We start from the raw sequence: 20,213 nt of genomic DNA on the forward strand, positions 1-20,213 counted from the left end.
ATAATATACAGAGTCCGTTCAGGCTGCGGTTCAAAAAGCAGTTTATTCCTCTGTAGCCCTGTGGAAAATAAACTTGGGGCAAAGCTGTCATAGTTCGACAGTTATTTACATACGGCTTTTGTACGTGACCCAGACACTGTCCCCATGAACCCAGAAGTCGCTAGCTGGACCTGAGCCAGATGTAAGCCTACAGAGCTAGATCCACCTCCTAGAGGTGGATTGAAATCAATCCGGATAGATCCAGATTTGCGTTGTTCAGACTCAGAAAAAAACTATCCGGATGTATCCAGATACGGCCCGTATCCAAATCCCGCTCTAGCTGGATTGATTTCCCCAGTGTGAACAGTGTCTTATTCTGAATGAGGCGTGTGAGGAAGTGATGTCTGTGCATACCCTCTGGATTAAGATCTGTTTTAATCGACACAGGGCCCTAGAGGCTGTGAGGGGAACTGCAGGGTTCCTATATATGCAATAATATCTAAATATTTATGAGACACTGAAACAGCAAAAGTAAAGAGAGAGAGAGTGAAAATGAATCATGAGTAGAAAAATGTAACAGCACTTGCCCTCTGGACTCCTCCAATCTTCCTGTGGAGTCGAGACAAGTTGGCTGTGAGAACGTGCTGCTCCTTCAGTTCCTGTATAGAAGCCATAAGGAGACGCTCTCTCTCTTGTGTGAGTCAAACCGTGCAGCCTGTTTGTCCCACAGATGCATTTCTTGCTCCTCAGCTGATACAGTGTAGGAGATAATGTGATGTTGCATCAGTGCTTACTGTCAGCTGTGTAAACCATCCCTGTTTGTGTTTGGATGCTGAGGTGTGTGGAGTTGATGCTGCAGGATTAAGAGTCATTTTAAAATGACTCCAAGGATCTGATTTCAGACAACAATGTTGTGTTTATTTCTATTTTTGATTCTACACAATGTGATCAGAAGTAAATGGACACTATGTGGGTTCATGTTCATGTGGGTTCATGTTCATGTGGGTTCAACAGGGAGCCAGAAAAAGTGTCAGCAAAGAAGCATGATTTATCAGTGTGATGATGATGATTGTCTCTGATCCAATGGTTTGGTTTTAACCATGCATGTAAACCGAGTCCTGGTGCAGGTAAAGAGAGCAGCGGAATAATCCTCAGCAGGAATGTAGACTTGAAGAGTCACCTTTATGCCCTGTGCGCTCTCTGGTCTGTCTTAGCTGGGGAAGACCTTTTAATCAGCCTCCTAATATTCTACCTGAAGTTAACATCCAACAGCTGTGGGCTGGCTGTGACCTTTGGCTACATTTGTGATTTTAGGGAAAACTTCTGGGGAATCTGCTTTTTAATGCAAATGAAATGGCCGCTGCATCTGTGCCCTCAGATCACAGGGTTATTCTGCAGCATCTCCACCACTGAAGCTGAAGCTGTATCCACAGCAGTAGCCCAGCCTTCACAGTAAAATAGATCCTTTTTTATCTAGTGTAGTGAAAGGGCAGTGGTAGAAATCCGTCCTAGCTGGAACTGTCAGGCTCTTTCCTCACACGGCACGCTCAGCCGGAGCAGACAGCGGGAGGCCTGCAGGTTTGATTGTGTCTCTGTGGCCCACCGACGATGCGAGAAGAAAGTGTTTTTTTTTTATTAGCTTAAAACAGCAGCAGGTCCCATTTGGAAGCTTTTGTGTTTGGGCTTTTCTTTGTTGCCAAACTGAGCGAGTGAAGGTGCTGATTATGAAATAAGAACCAGGTGTACCAACACGGACCTCAGCCGGCAGGCGCTCAGGGAGCTGTCCGTGGTGCTGCCTGTGTTTCACAGTGTGAACCAGGAACACTGCTGTAGCTAAAGATGGATGGGCTGTCCAGGAAGTCACCAAGGGGTCTGCTAGAGAGCGGGTCTGAAGCTCAGAGCGGCGGTCATCACTGACAACGCTAAGGCTGCTTCAAAAATGTTGTTGCATTGAAGATAATTGAATCCATAATAACTGTAATATGTTAACACGTGCACAGAGACGAACGCAGCATCACAAAAAACATGCGAAAACACACAGATTTTTCACAATAAAAGTCCTAAAGTCATTATAGAAAGTTGCAAAGAAGGTCATTTCCAATTGATTGGCAATATCAGTAAATGAGAGAAGCTAATCTGAGCTAACAAATGCTAACTGAATTCTCTTTTAAAGCAATTTTGGTAATGCAAAAAAACCAATAACATACTTAAGAATAAAAACGAATCTCTTAATTTCATGTTACATGTTTTATAACTTCGTTATCTTTGATAATGCATCATGCTGAAATGCCGCAGTGTCTTCAGTCTTCAGTCTTGTCAGTTGTGTTATTACAGTGTGAGTTCTGCTGACAGTTGTTACACACGCACCAGCTGCAACACTGCTGCATGTGAATGTTCAGGCGGAATGAGCAGATTACATAATGCAATAAACAAACAGGCATCATCATGGGACACACACACACACAAACATTTAACACTGCACAGCATCATCTGCATAGCAAAAAGCTCCACCACATGAGATTCTGTCCGTCCATGCTGCTCTACAAAAATGTCACGTCTTCAGATGAAAAGCAGCTTCCTGTGCTGCGAGTCTTGATGAAGATGAGCATTTATTTATGAAATAGAGTAATTTCAATACTCAATCCTGGTCCCAGCATTGTTATTCTGTTCCAACGCGCTCTAGACACAGACACACGCTCAACAAAGGGCCTGAGTCACTGATTTATGCAGACAAAATCCAAATGTTGCATGTGTACAGTGCTGGTCGGTCTGCTCTGGTAGTAACGTGCTGTATTACACACAGGTTGACGGAGACTCTGACCTTTAATTGTCCACACTCAGTGCTTAACTCAGTCAAAACACTCTCCTCAACTTCACGCTCCATTTATGCCCTGTTGTTCCAAACGGCTTGTTGGCAGCGCTGCAGACAATAAGATGATTGATGGGCTTATTTCTTAATGAGCGGTTTTTGGTTCTGATTGGCAATTTATTGGTTCAGGCAGTCAGAAAATGTTGTGTTTATTTCCTGAACATATTTCCACTTAGTTAAGATGGATTGATCTCTGTAGGCTGTGTGGCGGTTCTTCATCTTCATCAAACGATGAAGCTCTTGTTGATCTCGAGAGATTTGGTGCATGTCCTTCATATGTCCGTGCTGTGAAACCCTCACTGTGCGTGGCTCCTGGGGAGGATGGAGTAAATCCATCTATTCCACTTCCCAGTCTGGAATTATTCAGTGCTCGACAGTGTGCTCATGCATGTCATGCAGTCATAGTGTTCTTCAGAGAAGTGACATTCCACCTCTATTTAGAGGATGCCTGTCAGTCTCTTCTTACCATACACACTCCAATCTGTAGGCACGCTTATGAAATATGCAGTTATTAAAGCATGGTGAGGCCCACTGACCCCTTCTGCTGACGACTTGATCACACGTTGGAGCAGCTAGCAAAGCAGCTGCTGACTCCGTGTACAAGTGATCAGAGAATCGCACAGATCTGCCTGGTTACAGCAGCAACACTCAACAAAACATTAAAGGTAGGGTAGGAGATTTTGAAAACTCAGTGAGAGTCAGCCAGATTTTGAAAGTAAACACACGCCCCTTTCTCTCGGAGCTCATGCAGAAGCCACGCCTCCTAATCACATGGACACAAGACGAGCTGCGGTCTGTGACTTCGGCCATCATGCACGTACCTCTTTGGTGCGCGCAGAGCAGGAAGAGAGTGACAACCAGCCAATACTCCGCACAGGGTCCACCCGGAGGATTGGCTGATGTTTTTAGCGTTTTATAGCTTCCACAGATGATTCATATTCTTCGTTTTAATGCGAAACTGCCGAACTAACCCTACCTTTAAGGCTGGCTGCACACACTGAAATTGTGACTTCAAAAGAAAACAAACAAACATGGCAGCTGGCAGTGCCGTGTCCCCGTTCCTGATGGATCCTTAATACTGGGTCCAAACACAACGTACAAGCACTGCCGCACATTAAACTGATGTGACCTGAGCATCCAGGTAGTGACGCCTCCTGGCCTGCTCCCTCTCATCGGCTGCTGCGGGTGTTCTGTTGTAAGCAGCCCAATAATAATTGTATTAGCACGATAATTGAGGATTTTTTTGGACAAAGTAGTTGGGTTAGTTTTTAATTCAACCAGCTAAATGTGTACATTGATCAATAAGTATTGCCTTTCTTGGTAGAAAGAACAAGATAGTAAACGAATCTGTGAGAAAACAACAGTTAACAAACTGAGAAAGAGATTTTTTTCTGTGTTTGCTGCTTCACCTCATCCATTCTTTTGTCCTTTGCTTTGCCGACATTGTGCTTGTTAATGTGATGCTTTGTCAAATGCTTTAAAGGATTTCTGGTGGCGGCGCTGATGCCCCTCCACATCAGCGTGTCTACCTTTCCACTGGGTTGACTTTGCAGTGTAAAATATCGTTGACATTTTTCTTGTTCCACTAAAAATCGATTCTTTCTCTTCACTCTAAAACAGCAGCATAATGATTGCACTGTGCTGCCGCTCCTTTTTTAGAGCAGAGAAGAAGAAGAAGAAGAATTGATTTCTGGTAGTGTTACGTTATCCTCAGCTAGCTAGGTAAATGGAAATGTTCAGTCTGTGGGGATATTATGTGTTATGTTTGTGTAGCTGGAGTCACATTATTCCTCCTGCGCATTGAAAACATGACTACAGCCAAAGACAAAGTCATTCCAGGAAAGATATAATTGTCTCAGTCCCAAGAGATGGAAGGAAACCAGATAGAAAAGATGTGAAGATGTTTCTATTTTAAAAGTCCTCTTTTCCCTCATTATTTACCGTAGAATCAGTGACGTTGGCAGTCAGTAAAGGCCTTTAGAGGAAAAGAATCGATATCCTGAAGGTCGCACGTTTAACCGGCAACTAAACCCCACTCTAGGAACTTTCTCTTTGTGTGTGTGTGTGTGATTAAGTGACTGAAAGATTAAAACTGTAAAAAAATGAAAGAGGAGCACATGAAGGCAGGAAAACGAGCGGAGGTGACAACGGCTGTGACAGCAGGTGGAGAAAATGAATCGATCGCTGGAATTGATCTTGTTAACTTGAGGCAGTGGTGCGAGACCAATTGCATAATGCACAGCCGCAAAAGCTAGGTCACACGAAGAGGGGAGAGAGAAGGAGAGAGGGAAGCAGGAAGAGCAAGGTGTGAGGATGATGATGAATGAGGGGGGAGGGGGAGATGCCGGCAGACTTCATTGAACACAATATGAGTTCAAAGTTGTGAGAAGTTGCCAACAAAAGGCGGAAACACACAGGCTGTCTGGAGTACTGCAGTGAATGGGTGGAGGAGGAGTTGGGAGGAGGAGCAGACGCTGAGTGGATTTCCTGTTTGTCTTGGCAGAGATCCGGGAGGCGTTTAAGGTGCTGGATCGTGACGGAAACGGGTTCATCTCCAAACAGGAGCTGGGTATGGCCATGCGCTCTCTGGGATACATGCCCAGTGAGGTGGAGCTGGCCATCATCATGCAGAGACTAGACATGGACGGTGAGTCACACACCTACACACACACACACACACACAGAGCTGTAAAATGTTCTTGGCTCCTCCCCTCATGTGTTACATGATGCACAGTTATCATGAGTGCAGTGTGTGTGTTCTGATCATGCATAAACCATGTCCCCATGCGTGCATGAGTCCTTTTCATTTTCCACCACTTGCTGCTTCCGCTCCACACGGAGGAACCAAAGTGAAAGTGATGCCAGGGAGAGAACAGAGCACGCTGCAGGTCAAAGAGGCTTTTTAATGCATTTGTTGCACTACACTCACTGTATTATAACATTAAAAACACAGTGCGTGTGACTCCTGCAGACTTATTTCTGCAGCATCCTGACCTGCGACCCCCTTTTTTACCTTCTGTCCTCCGAGAGAACACTGTGAGCAGCAGGGAAACACAAGCAAACCTCTGTCTTAGTGCCGAGCCAGGTTTCAGCTGTCTGACTGACATTTAATAAAGAGTAAAGTCTTAAAACTGTGTAAGACAGGAAATGCAAATGTCAGATCGCTGAGAAAGTATTCAGCCTCCTCGCTCTGCTATCACAGTCTTTAATAAGTGTTTCACTGTGGAGAGAGAAATACTGAATATTAAAGTGGAAGAAGTTAGACTGTCTTTATTCTTCTGACTCATCTGCCGCAGAATCTCCAGGGAGGCGAACTGCGCCCGTGCCTCAGGGCCGGATCTGGTAGCATCGTCTGCTGGAAGCTGAAGAAGCAGGCGAGGCTGCTTCGAGAGCTCAGCTGACAGAGGTCACAGCAGCTCCTGTCTGTGATGTCCAGGGCTTTTATTTATGGATTTACCTGCGTGTCATTTATCTTTCTGACTTGAATTTGAGTTTGTGAGGATTCAGCCTTCAGCCTGGCTGTATTGATCGATGTTTTCTAGCCACATGCTGGTGGATTTGTGTATTTAGGCTGCGCTGTGCGTGTGTTGTTATTGCAGAAGTCCTTTTTAATAAAGAGGTCTCACTCTGAGATGATCCTGCAGCTTGAAGCAGATGGACCTGCACACCAAGTCAAGAGACGCTCTACAAACATGTGGAGTAATTATGTCATGTGTTCAGCCTTTAGTGGCTTTAAGAAAGGTTCTTTCAGGCCTGTTATCACTCTTATTACTTTGATCACATGCTGTTAAAAGATTTCTCAGATTATCTGCTGCAGAGCCAGTGATCAGAGGGACAGTGCATGCAGCGGATGAATGCATGAGGGAGATTGTATCTCAGCCAGGTGGGCAGCTGTGAGGATTGAATCCTCATTCACAGCCATTGATCCTCAGCAGAGCAGCCAACACCCGATGATCTGCAGAAGATACTGATGCTGTTACCCGTCTGTGGCTGCCGGGCCAATCTGTATGATGGTTTATTGAGCTCTGTGTGCCCCTGGAGGAGAGGTGTGACTGCTCCTCTTTGTCCTGTGGTTTAATGACCTTCATCCCCTTTGTAGGTATTCATTTTGAATCTGCTGCAGGCATGCATTGACTAAAAGCCCTCAGAGGCCAACGTTTTGTTTTTAATCTAAACTTGTTTATTGTGATCTAAAGGGTTTTTGATTGTCGTGTCTCCAGCTGAGACAGATGTAGGTGACGGTCACAAACATAGCTCAGTGCTCCGAACGTCCTTTAGTTGGGACAACAAAAAGTAACAATGAAAAATGAAAAGGCTTGATTTTAAACTTTCAGCGGCTCCTTCCAGCTGGGTGGAGGTTGGTGCTATTTCAGTCATTATTATATTATTCATTTCGGTTTTCCCTTCATGCACTCAGGGTGTTTGGGGAGCTTCTTCACATCAGCCAGAACAGAAAATGTGTTAACATTGAGCCATTGATCCGTTCTGTCAGTTCGTTCAGGGGGCTGCAGGCCTGCCAGCTGTTTGTGCCCGCAGTGTGGGACGCACAGGCGGTATTGATATGGATTTTATGATTCAGTTTTTATTTTACTTTGTTCTGGCTCTTTTAAAGTTATTACTGTGAGGGAACGTAGAAGAAATCAAAACTTAAAGGTTGATTTTGACTCGTGGCTGTTTGGTCTTGTACTTAAAACTTAATGTTTTATTCTCTGTCCAAACAGACACTGTAAACTGTAAAACCAAATCTTTCTGCCTGTCCTCACCAGGGAAACATGACATGAGCCTGAGATGTCGGTCACTGAAAATTGGATGTGTGCATATTTTTTGAGACTGGTGGCCAAAAATGTGTTGGGTGTTTGGGTGTTGGGGACGTGTTGCAGCCATTTGCCGTCATTTTGTAATTGCCGCTTCTGCCCGGACACTCAGCCTGTATTCGTAATCTCTTTCTGTCATGCTATGGTCTTCAGATACTTGTGATGTGGTACCTGTGTGCATATGCATAAGCACAGCTCACCCTGACTTACCTTGAACTCACACAGTCCATCCTAATCTCTGCTGTCATCCATCCATCCTCCGATCGTGACAGCTTGTAGCCCTGCTGAATGTGCATGTGCAGAAGTCACTGGCATCAGATGTTACAGTGCCAGCATGGCCCCAGAGTGGCTGCTGCCATCCCAGCGGGAGCAGAGCTGCTGTGCTGCAGGAAGGAGTGGACCGAGCTGTCCTGCATCAGCAACTTTCCACTGACAAGGTCCCAGCCACATATGCAGGTTCAGCGGGAGCAGGTGGGGGGCAGAGCTGGGTAAAATTAGTCTACAGCAGGCAGATAGACAGACAGAAGAAAGAAGGCCAAACAGTCATAACCCCATCTACACACATCTCATCGTTCAAACCAGTGACAGTAGTTTTCCAGCTACACAGAAGAACAAGAGACTGAAGGCTGGTTCAGCTGTGTCAGTGTGAATCCATCAGTTTGAGCTGCTGCCGTTGATACAGTTGTTGTGCTTCAGCGCTACCAGCAGGCCGAGTCAATGTTCACCACAGGAGCTCCGTGTATGAGTGATGGGGTCCCTGTAATCTTTGATCTGCTTCATGTTCTGTAGTCAAAGCAGTCTGATTTCACCACCTTTAATGTGTATTGAACTGTGACGGATCCTGACCTTAAATTAAAACAAGTAAACCTGAGCCATGTGCTGTAATAACCGAAACCTTTCGCAGCCTGTTTCTGTGCTGGTATTGAAATCCCCCCCTGCAGGCTGCAGGCTGTTGGCTTTGCATGCAGAGCTCTGCTCAGGGGCACATCAGCCTTAGTCGTTCAGGACAGAAACATCATTTGCTTCCCACTCTCCTTCGCCTCCCGCTCCAAACTGATGAATGTGAGCCAGCGAGAGTGTGTTCAAGCTGCCTGAATCATTTTCACTGCACAGGCTGGTACAGTTGAAACTAAAGAAAATGAAAGCACTAACTAATCTACTTGTTACATTCTGGTATACATCAGGTTGGTTTGGTCTCATCAGTCCAGTTGCTGGTTTTAAATGACACTAATGTGACATAAGCCATCATCAGCCTGTGTTTTCCCCCCTCAGGTGACGGGCAGGTGGATTTTGAAGAGTTCATGACGATTCTGGGTCCCAAACTCCTGTCATCTGAAACAAGAGAAAGCTTCCTGGGCAGCACAATAGACACCATCTTCTGGCAGGTAAGTCCTCTTTCCTTATTAACACAGATGCAGAGATGGATGGATGCTGAATGTAGAAATAGGAAGAAACATGAAAGTTGCTCTTAAGCTGATACACATGTAACCCTTCTGCCTTCTACAGCAGATAAATAGCAGAGGGGTTAAATAACACAGAGATCTTCATTGTATCTTAGATCGGAATAGAGCTGCATTTGTTGGTGATGAGCTGTGTGTGTGTTTGGAGGTTTTATGTGGCTGCAAACTAACAAAAAGGCCGACTGGTCAAAGTGTGACGACGTCTTTTTTCCCTGTAAATCGAACGATCGATGATTTTTAATATTTAGCTTCTGAAAAGATACGCTGTTTGGTTGCTTCGTCTTCTTCTGTGGATCATAAAGTTTGTTTCCAGACCTGCTCAAAGCCTTTCTGTGAGCTGACGCTAGCCGCTGCAGACAGCGACTGCACCAGCTGGCCCGGTCCGGCACCATCCTCCATGCTGGCTGCGGCTTCCTCCACCTATTTATTCTTCTGCACTGACTTAAAGTCTGACCTTCATCTGTGAACTATGTTACAAAATGTGTAATCTGTAGTTTGAGCAGGAGCCCCAGGGACTTTGGCTTGGAGGAGGCTGCATAGAGAGATGGGAGAAGTTGTGAATTTACACATTCTAATAATACAAAGCTGCTCCTGAAGGAGTTTAGCTCCGCCTCCTTTTAATCACTGTACAATGCAAATCTTTGATATACATCACTGGATGTCCTTTGTGTGATATTTTGAGCGCCTTTGAGTTCCCGAGGAACCGCGTTAAGTGAAATGACTGACTGTGTGATGAATATGCTGGCAATGGAGAGGGGAGAGAGCATGAATAGGAATGATGACGAATCAGGCAGGTGTGAGGGAGAGAGCAGAGCTCTTGGCACAGATAGTAGCAGTTGGCGAGCCCGTCCTGTTGATGTAATCATCAGCTTGACCCTGGCGTTTTCTCAGGGGCAGGAGCGTGTGGTTTACACCGTGAGGACACAAGTCTTTGGAGGTATGAGTGGATCCACTGCCAGCCACGTTTGGCTGCTGCTGCTGCTGCTGCACTGACCTTGGCTGGAAACGGAGAGTGTTTTTTTTTCTGGTTCCGGTTTTGGTTGGTTGGTTTTGGGGTTTGTTCTGCTCATACAAACCAACATTTTTCATCAATGCTCCAAGCAGGAACGCCTGATCTACTGCATGGAGCATATTCAGAGGGAAAAATGTAGCGCAAGCCTCGATTTATCATGATTATTACCTCTCCGATGATTAGTTGCTTGAGATATTACAGGTTAGTGCTTAGCTTGGTTTGTTAATGGACTGTGCTGCGTGTTACTCAGACTCCTTCAGCGTTCCTGTTCTGTGTTCCGTCAACTGTTGTGAAGTCTTTCTAACCTTTAAAAAAGGCAGATAGGTGCTGCACCTTTGGCTTCATATCCCACAGCAGGGTGCCGAAAAATCAACAATTACTTTTCACCAAAAACATCATCTTAGCAATGCAAGTATACACCGAGAAAAATAACACTGTCTGCTGGAAAGCCCACCCAGCAGTGCAGCACAACACTGAATAAACCATCCACTAAGACAACTCATGCTGCTGGCTCATTATGTCGGCCCCATTAACATTTAAAGCTACACTGGTCTAACGATCTGCGGACATTACAAACTCAGAAAAAGGTTCTTTTAGTCAGTTAGCAACAGCATGTATATCAGAGAAGTGGACTCCTTTCTGCACATGTTGCTATTTTCAGCATCATATTAATACAGAATATCAGGACTAGGTAAAAATGAGAGAGAGGTAATTATCTGGCGTCGTGCTTCGAACCATAATTAACAGCTAGAGAGAAGATTTAATGCTAATCATGCTTTATCGTAGATTCATGTGATAGACAATTCTAACATGATAGCAACCTGGTGCCCAGTGGTGGAGGAAGTACTGAAGCTTGGTACTTAAGTAAAAGTACAATTACCCAACAAAATATATACTTAAGTAAAAGGTAGTGTTGCATTAAAAATCCTACTAAATTTACTTAAGACTTAAGTATTACAAGTAAAAGTACTCACAGTGAGTGTGGCATGTATGTAGGTGGTGACATTTTGATAAAGAAGATGCAGATGTCACTACTAATAATCCTGCCAGCAGCACACAGATACATCCATGCTATATAGCCTACAGTGTTATGCAAAAGTTTGGGCACCCCTTAGGAAAATCTGACATTAATTTGATGGACTTATGTTAGCATAAGCTAACTAGTTATCTAGCACAGTGCTAGTACACCGGCACAGTAGCTGATTTTGACACGGGAGAACTGGGTAGCCTGGGGCAGCATTTTTTCAAAACACGTGGGGGGGGGGGGGGGGGGGGGGGGGGGATTCTCACCTGGGAGTCTCGCCTGGGAGTAATTCAATGTAGAACTGCCACTGCACCAGCATGATGATTGAGGCACAATATAAAAGCACATATTCATACAACTGTGTTCATATGACAAGTAACTACAAACACTGTAGAAATGTAGTGGAGTAGAAAGTACAGATAATGTAATGGAGTAAAAGTATAAAGTATGCACTATTATTTTTACTTAAGTAAAGTACAAATACATACAAATTTACTTAAGTACAGTAATGAAGTACAAATACTTAGTTACTTTCCACCACTGCTGGTGCCACAATACCAATGGAGGACCCAGTCACATGCACAACAACAACTTTGACTTTAAAGATTTGACTTTTGTCACCATGAGACACTATTAGTTCTTTGTCTCCTTTTTAGCATTAATGTAATTCCACTTAATGCTTTTGTTTACATTCAGGGGGTTGTTGTTCTAAACATGTCCATATTGAGGACATTGGGATGTGACTTCGGCACTCTTTGACAAGTGTCAGTTATAAGCTACCATTTAGAGAGATCATATCAACAACAACCCCAAACACAGCTGCTACAGTCCCAGAGCGGAGCTCAGCAGCCTCTCTAAATACTCTACGTTCATTTATCAAATCTCATTTTAATGATCTGTCGTGAAGAATTAGAAGCTAATAAACGTATCCTGGAGAATGTTCTAATTGACTGGAGGGTTATTGAATGATTCAAAAGAAACTAATTGTTTTTGTGAGTCTTTATAATCCTGAGAGAAAGCGGAGCAGATACTGAGCCAGCCGAGCTCTGAGCAGTTTACTCAACCCATAAACCGTTGGAGTTACCGGATCACCTCTCTATGTATGTGTTTCCTGCAGCCTTTGTCTCCAGCAGTCAGTCAGCAGGATCTGACCCCGTCTTGCTCCTCACATTGTGTTCTGTAGTTCGGTCCCTCTTAAACCTCCAGAGGAGCTCCGCTCTGGTCTCAGCTGAGAGCTGTTCAGGCTGAAGTGTCACATCCTCACCAGCTGGGGTGACGGGATAATGATTCAGTCGCTGTCACACGCTCACCTTCCTACTCACTCCTATCTGCTTTTTGAACAGTTTGTTAGTGTATCTAATTATCTGTTGGATAATTAGATTTTGTAATTGAACAACTGCACACATTTTATTCTCCACTGTTTGTTAATCAGCAGCTGCGCTATTAAACAGGCTGTTGACACACAGTACACTGTACGTGATATTTATCTCTAGAATTTCAACAATATATATTTAATACTGTGTGTATAGGAACGCTCCTCTGTGTTTAAATGGTCAGTGTTCCTTGTGTTGAACTAATTCATTCCTGAGCAGGCAGGGTTGTGACTCATCACTGAGTCCGAATAAGAATGGCGGAGATGCAAATCATATCATCACCGTCATAATTCATGACTTGTGAAACTTGATGAGCAGTCAGAAGTCATGACTTGTCAAACACAGTGTCATCTCCGAGAGAGGACAGAGTGCTCTCATCAGGTTATCACATAACCAGTGGATTTTTGCTGACCCCAATCAGGTCTAAAGACTTCTCAGACACAGACCCATGTCCTCCCAGGCCCCAGGGAGTCCTTTTCAGGCAGAGAGAGAGGGGGAGAAGAACCAGAAACTGAGTGGAAAGAAGTCAAATCCTTTGTTGTATTCACATTTCACAAATTGATTCAGAAACAGACCCCTTGACGACTTTATTTCATCTGAAATAAGTTTCTCCGCCATTTTCTTTGGATGCTAACTGATGCCCACATGAACACAGTAGAGCGTCGCAGTTGTAGTCAGAAGTCTACAAGTATGACCAAATATCCATCCATCCATCCATTTTCTGCCGCTTATCGGGGGCCGGGTCGCAGGGGCAGCAGTCTAAGCAGGGACACCCAGACTTCCCTCTCACCGGACACTTCTTCCAGCTCTTCCGGGGGAATCCCGAGGCGTCCATCGCATCCTGGGTCTTCCCCAGGGTCTCCTCCCAGTAGGACATACCCCAGGGAGGCGTCCAGGAGGCATCCGAACCAGATGCCCGAGCCACCTCAGCTGACTCCTCTTGATGTGAAGTAGCAGCGGCTCTACTCCGAGCTCCTCTCGGGTGACCGGGCTTCTCACCTTATCTCTAAGGGAGCGCCCAGCCACCCTTCGAAGGAAACTTATTTTGGCCGTTTGTATTCGTGATCTCATTCTTTCGGTCATTAACCAGAGCTCATGACCATAGGTGAGGGTAGGAAGGTATGACCAACATGACAATAATACACAGATCACTTAAAATACCAGTAATGTAGGTGACACAACACACACACAGTTACGCACACAGAATGTCTGTAGAAGTTGTGTTATTTATGTGAATGCTCTCCTTCATATTATTTTTACACCATGGCGTTTGTTGTTGAATGGTTCACTTTTTGCATGTAGGCACCAGTCAGTTTAGGAAAAATGTTTGTTTTCTTGGAGAGGACAGTTATCTTAAAAAAAGACAGTGAAATGAACGAGACATTTAAAAACACACACACAGTCAGATGTTGACATTTCATGTCGGTGCTCCGTTTGTTTTTGTTCTCCTAGGAAGCGTTTTCTCCAAATCTTCACTGACTAATCATCACAAAACAGAGCTTTTCATTTTATTTGATTATTTTTACGACAATTTACCAACCTTACACTTACAGGAAAAAAGCTCTTTGAGAGTTTTGTTTGCATTTCCTGATGAGAACAAAGAAGTAAAATGTAATATCAGGTATGAGAGGCAGATTTCTGAGCTTGTTGTGGAATTCATGGTCAGATGTAAACTGACAGGCCGGACGAATGACTGACTATGTTTCCTTCCTCTGAGACAGAGCAGCATGAGTGAGCCTATTTTAAAACCATTTGCACTGTAATCATCCTGTGTGCCCAACGCCCACTCTGGATGGGAAAAATAAAACCATAAAGCAACAACAGAGTTGTTAAGGTTTTTCTGGAGGCCACTGCACGGAGGTTCAGAATCAGAATGTGGTCGATACTTTATAGTTTTTCACGTGTACATGGCTAATGCCAACTAACCATGTATTACAGGTACATTTGTTCAATTACAACTTCAACAGAACAGTCCTAGCTATGGTGTCAAACAGGAAACTTCTTTCAGCTTAAAGGTCGGGTAGGAGATTTCACTCTGATGCACTTTTTGTTAAATTAGTGTAACTTCTCTTTACAATCCGATAGCAACCAATTAGTTCGGCAGTTTCGCATTAAAACGAAGAATATTAAACATCTGTGGAAGCTATAAAACGCTAAAAACATCAGCCAATCCTCCGGGTGGACCCTGCGCGGAGTATTGGCTGGTTGTCACTCTCTTCCTGCTCTGTGCACCAGAGAGGTACGTGCATGATGGCCGAAGTCACAGACTTCAGGTCTTCAGGCTCGTCTTCAGGTGATGCTCGTCCATGTGATTGGGAGGCGTGGCTTCGGGGTGAGCTCCGAGAGAAAGGGGCGTGTGTTTACTTTCCAAATCTGGCTGACTCTCACTGAGTTTTCAAAATCTCCTACCCTACCTTTAAGTCCGCAAAGACTATCCTCATATGTAATATATATTTATATACACACAGACACTCCCCAGGCTTAGAAATGTAGAGTTTCCTTTTGAATCAGATCCATTCATCTTTCTCTCTTTCTTCTTTCCTTTGTGCCTGGACATGATTTAGAATGTATAATGACTCTGGAACACCTCCTCTATGATGAATAATACATGGGCCACAATGAATTTTAAGACAGGTGAGGGTAATATTTGTGTTGGCGCCTGCAGGGTTATCCTTACAATGAGTCAGCCATGTGTAAGTGTTTGTCTTTAGGGAATACAGATCAAATATAGGAACATGTTCTCTGATATTCTGCAAGTAACAGAAAAATAAACTAAACTAATGATTGCTGTCAAACTCTAATTCACTTTAAATATTCTCTTTTTAATATGATGAGCTCTTTGTTTTCAGAGCTATTATTAGTTTCAGTTCAGTTCAAATAGCTAAAAAGAAATAGTGTAGAAACACACACATATTATTCTGTGGTGTATTCAGGTGCAGGAGTGTAAAAATGACTGTATGGAAACAGAAAGAATAAAGAAGAAGAAAGAGGGTGAAGAACAAGAGTTTGATTGCCTAGCAACGCCAATAAAACTAACTATGTAGTTTTGTCTTCGTTGCCTAGCAACCTAAAGCATGCTACATGTGTGTTATACTAAATGCTAGCTACAATGCTAACAAGGCTAACATTCTGATTTACAGTCAGCTTGCAAGTCTTTACTCGACCTTGGTCACTGCCTGACCAGGAGGTGTTTAACTACATTAGACTGTGTTCTGATTATCACCTGTTTGAACTGCAGGTGTAGCTAAAGAGGCTCCAGCTGATTCATCTCCCCCATCATGTCCATGTCCAACAATCAGCCAGCTACAACTGATCTCCTCCTCTGATGGGACAGACTTTTAGGACATGCCCATTAGATAACCAATGATACTTTTGATTAAACGCCTGCTGTTATCATCTCTTTTCTCCCTCATTGGTTGCACTGATGTAGGCATAATTTTCACATCCCCGTAAGTGCCATGTGAAATTACTGAATATCAAATGAAGTTGTCCCCTGAAGAAGTGCTGACTGTCAGATGTCTTCGGGCAGGAGAGCCGGGGCTTCTCTAACAAGCAGCTGCTGGGTGTGTGATGGATTCAAGGATGTAAACACACAGTCAGGGTGTTCACATGCCTGCTGGGGAGGCAGAGAAGGCAGAAAAAAGATCCATAGAAGAACCATATCCCGCTTGCCAGGCCTGGCCTTGAATAGTAATGAAGGTGGCACCGAGACGTGACATTACAGACAGCTAATCAACACCCACAGCCTTTCCTCCGTACACCTAATCACCCTCCTTCAACAATCTACTTTACGTTGTCCCTCTAATGTGCGGCTCCTCAGATTCCAGCTCAGAGATTTCGGAGGTGAATTATGGGGGATTATCAAAGTGAAAATGACTCCATTTGTCTCAGAGTGCACAGCCTCACAGTGTTATCATGCCAGGAAGGAGCATCGTCTTGATTTCTGGCCAGAGTCGGCTCGCTGATGGACAGTATGCTGTACACTCTCATAATTAAAGAAAATACACTCAGCAGAAGGCAGATTATCTTATTTTAATGGATGGTTGTAGTTTCCATATAATTAATGACTTCAAATTTGAGTCAGGCACTATTAATTTTATTTTATTTGAGACATTAGTGGGTCTTGCAGGGCTGTGTCCTGTGTGAAAGGGTCTTAAATAAGAGGAGTTCTGTGTTTGAGTATTGTCATGCATTGGCCATTTTTCATGTTGGACTGAACGGTTTGTCCATGTAGAAGCAAAACAGAGTAAGCAGTGTGAAGGTAAATGCCCTTCATTGTGATAAATTTACTGCAGAGCCGCTGCCTTGACTTTCACAGAACCTTCTGTACCGCGCTCAGTTTATAACAGTGCTTCAATGATTGTTGTGTCCTTTCCTTCTCATGAGAATATACATACATCTTTAAATATGTGTTTGAAAGGCACTGGGGTGAGGCACACATGGACAGAGACACTTCCTGACTATGTCACATGGCCTAAACGTCCAATGGAAATGATGGTCAGAAATGGCTTTAGGAGGTATGTAGTTCTCTTACATGACCACTAGGGGGCAGAAACAAAAACTAGAGCAGATCTAGCCGTGCAGTGTAAATACTAGAACTGTCTAGAGAAGCTTTACTTTTGTGACATGATGTCATAACATCCAGAGTAAACTGCAGTTCCAGCAGTGGCCACTAGGGGCTGGCTATAAAAGTGAGTCAATCCACATAGACCTTAATGTTAAAATACTTCACTTTAAAGCAGAGTTACATGTTTACAGCCTGGATAGATCTTTAAAATAAGTAAATTATATAAAATTCACCAGAAGTTTTATATAATTTACTTATTTTAAAGATAAGATTAAGATTAAGATTAAGATTGACTTCATTAATCCCCATAGGGAAATTAGGATGGTCTAAGTCTCAGAACAGCTCTTTAAAATGTTTGGGGGACGTCATGGATCATTCATGCTTATTTATTTACCGTCTCTGGTTTGAGTCAATAAGAATTTAACATTAAATAAACATCATAAAAAAAGCAGTTGTGAGCAGAAACAGCCCAAGCCAGGACTTTTGATGTTGTTTTCCACTGACAATAACAAACGTACATTGTGCTAGCATGAAGCTGTTGTTATTATTATAGCATCAGTGAACTGACTTCAGGCTGTCATTGATCAGGTAGACTGTCGTTGTGTTCAGTCTGTATTTATAGACATAAATTAGGCAGAAAGTAAACAGTAATGCACATTTAAATCCTGTTTATGTGCAGTGAGTCCTGTGTGAGTCAGTCTGTGGTGCAGTGCAAAGTTTCTGCACCAATTAAGTGCTGTGTATGGTACATTCTCCTTCTCTTAGCCCAGATGAAACATGGAGGGTGCTGCCTGTGCCTCTAAGTCCTGCTTGAAGCCTGATACACTGCACACAGCTCATTTTTGTGTGTGTGTGTGACATTCTTTGCTCCCTTTCTCCTGGTCCCAGCCCCTCCTCCTAATGTTCCATGTAGACTTAATTACATGTGAGTCAGCTTGGCTACCTCTGTGATTCACTTCATTACGGCTCTTTCTCATCCAGGCTGCAGCTCCGAGAAGTGTCAGCAACACATTACTGCATTTTCTGCACAGTCGTTTAACTTAGAGCACACACACACACACACACACACACACACACACACACACACACACGCTGGAGGATAATTTGCGTTCTGTGTTGCCCAGAATTTTAATGATGTGCCAATCAAAATAAATGTCTCAGACTACATTACACATGCTCAGACTCCTATAGGGGCCTGTCTTCCATTCTCAGTAATCACAGTGCAGAATCCTATTTGTCAGCTAAATGCAATCAAAGAGACGTGAGCCTGTTTCTCATTGTTGATCATTTCACAGCGTTGTTGAGCATGCTATCTTCCGAGCTGCACTTCAAAGCCCCCTCATGGCTGCAGACGGGGAGGATGAGGTGCAGCTGAGGACTTCAAAAGGTTTACTTTTATGCTCATCATTTAGAAATTGTTAGCTTCTTTTTTTCTTTGAATCCCAGGCAGTGTAGGAAAGTGACATTTCTCTGGAGATGATTTTAATTTCAGATATGTGAATAAACAGGGCACGCAGATCTTTGAGCTTGTGGGATGTTTGCTCAGAGGCAAAGGAATGAAATGGAAAAAGGTGAAGGTCTTTACTGCGTATCTTTTTTTAACATATTCTCACAACCAGCTCATAAGGTGTTGGTCAGGAAGACCACTTGGATTACTTAATAGAAGCAAAAGGTCAGCGTTAGCGTTACATGTCTTGATTTGGGTCTCTGTACCTCGATTACGACTCATGGCCTAAAAACCGCTTCCTGTTGTCTGCTGTTCATGCACCTCTTTGGACACCCATATTATTTGCTTTCCAGAACAATGTATTTTTCGGTCTTTGCTATAATTCCAGATGTTTTTTTAAGGCCAAGCCTTAGCCAGTAGTTTTTAATGCCTAACTCGAACTGTGGGTGAAACCTTCAACCCTTCATCCCTCCGTTTTCTTCCACGTCCTCTGTGTTAGCCATGAAACCCAGACCTTACTCTCTCTCCGGCCCCCTCCTCCAGCTCATCCAGCACTCCCAGGCCACAGCCATGAGATATAATCACTCCACTGTGTCCTGGGTCTGCCGTGGCGCCTCCTCCTGGTTGGATGAAAAGCTAAGCAAGTGAAAACAAAGCAGTTCATGGTGTCAGGAGGGACCCAAACCCCGGACTCCTGAGTGACGGTCCACCATACTGCCTGCACCCCTATACCGCCAACCCTCTGCTGCGGTATTGGTCCAAAAATAAGATGAAGTCTGGCAAAACATATATGTCCCATTAGTGTAAACATGACCATGTGTGATGTGGGAGTGTGTATCATTTATGACTATGTGTTTTTAACAGTAAATACTGTTTACTGTAGTTTACCACAGAGCGTAACTGCACCTTATACTCAGCTCTAAACTGTTTTACAGTAACTTAGTGTCCTCAAACAGAGCAGTGTCTGTGAATTTCACAGGTATTTTTTACAGTGTACGGCTGTAGATATGTGAACTCAGGCTGTTTCAAGAGTCTTGAAAAGTCCACCTGATCTGAAGTTGACTTTCAGGCTGTCGTTCTCCCTCTGCAGAGGAATGGGAGTGAACTTTAATTAGGTTTTGTTCTCACTGAAACCTGTTTTGACCACATTAAGATTAGAATCACGACAGATATCCCTTTGTTGCAGACGTTAGCGTGGGTCCTGCTGACAAAAAGCAGCAGCCAGCCCGTGGGTTTAATTAAAGTGTGCACTGAATGTGTTTCAGGTTCGGACGGAGGGCTGTGAAACTGTGATCAGAATTTATTTCCGCTCCACCTCCACCTCCACCTCCACGGATCTCCGGCTGTCCTCGAGTCATTGTGCTCCCCACCATGTCTCTTGCCCTCTGTCTCTTCTGGTGTCCATTCTTCTTCAGTGACGGCGATGAATTGCAGCAGACAGAACATAAAGATCCACTGAATCTGGCTAATGAGGGCGCTGACCCCCGGGCGGCTCCTGCAGCCTGCTTCAGAGCCGGGGTTAGCCGAGTCATTTCTCCTTGATTCATCATGCTAACAGTAATTGGCCATTGATAGCGCTCCTTGTGGCCTCAGGCGGTTCTCCTTCTTTCTTTATTTTCCTCACATTGCCTTTGAGTCTGCTGTTCTTTTGATTCACTGCCAGCGCAG

The 20,213-nt window shown here is 44.0% G+C and overlaps 1 protein-coding gene across 2 annotated transcripts in view; it reads left to right on the forward strand.

The window, feature by feature from the left end:
- caln1 (calneuron 1) overlaps positions 1-20,213 on the forward strand; it is a 56,980-nt gene that overhangs the window by 21,516 nt on the left and 15,251 nt on the right. For both annotated transcript variants that reach the window (XM_028419840.1, XM_028419839.1), the window contains 2 exons: positions 5,352-5,495; positions 8,935-9,047. In XM_028419840.1, coding sequence (XP_028275641.1) covers positions 5,352-5,495; positions 8,935-9,047 — 257 coding nt within the window. The remainder of the gene's footprint in view (positions 1-5,351; positions 5,496-8,934; positions 9,048-20,213) is intronic.

Source organism: Parambassis ranga, chromosome 13, assembly GCF_900634625.1.
Source record: "Parambassis ranga chromosome 13, fParRan2.1, whole genome shotgun sequence".
Classification (NCBI taxonomy): domain Eukaryota; kingdom Metazoa; phylum Chordata; class Actinopteri; family Ambassidae; genus Parambassis; species Parambassis ranga.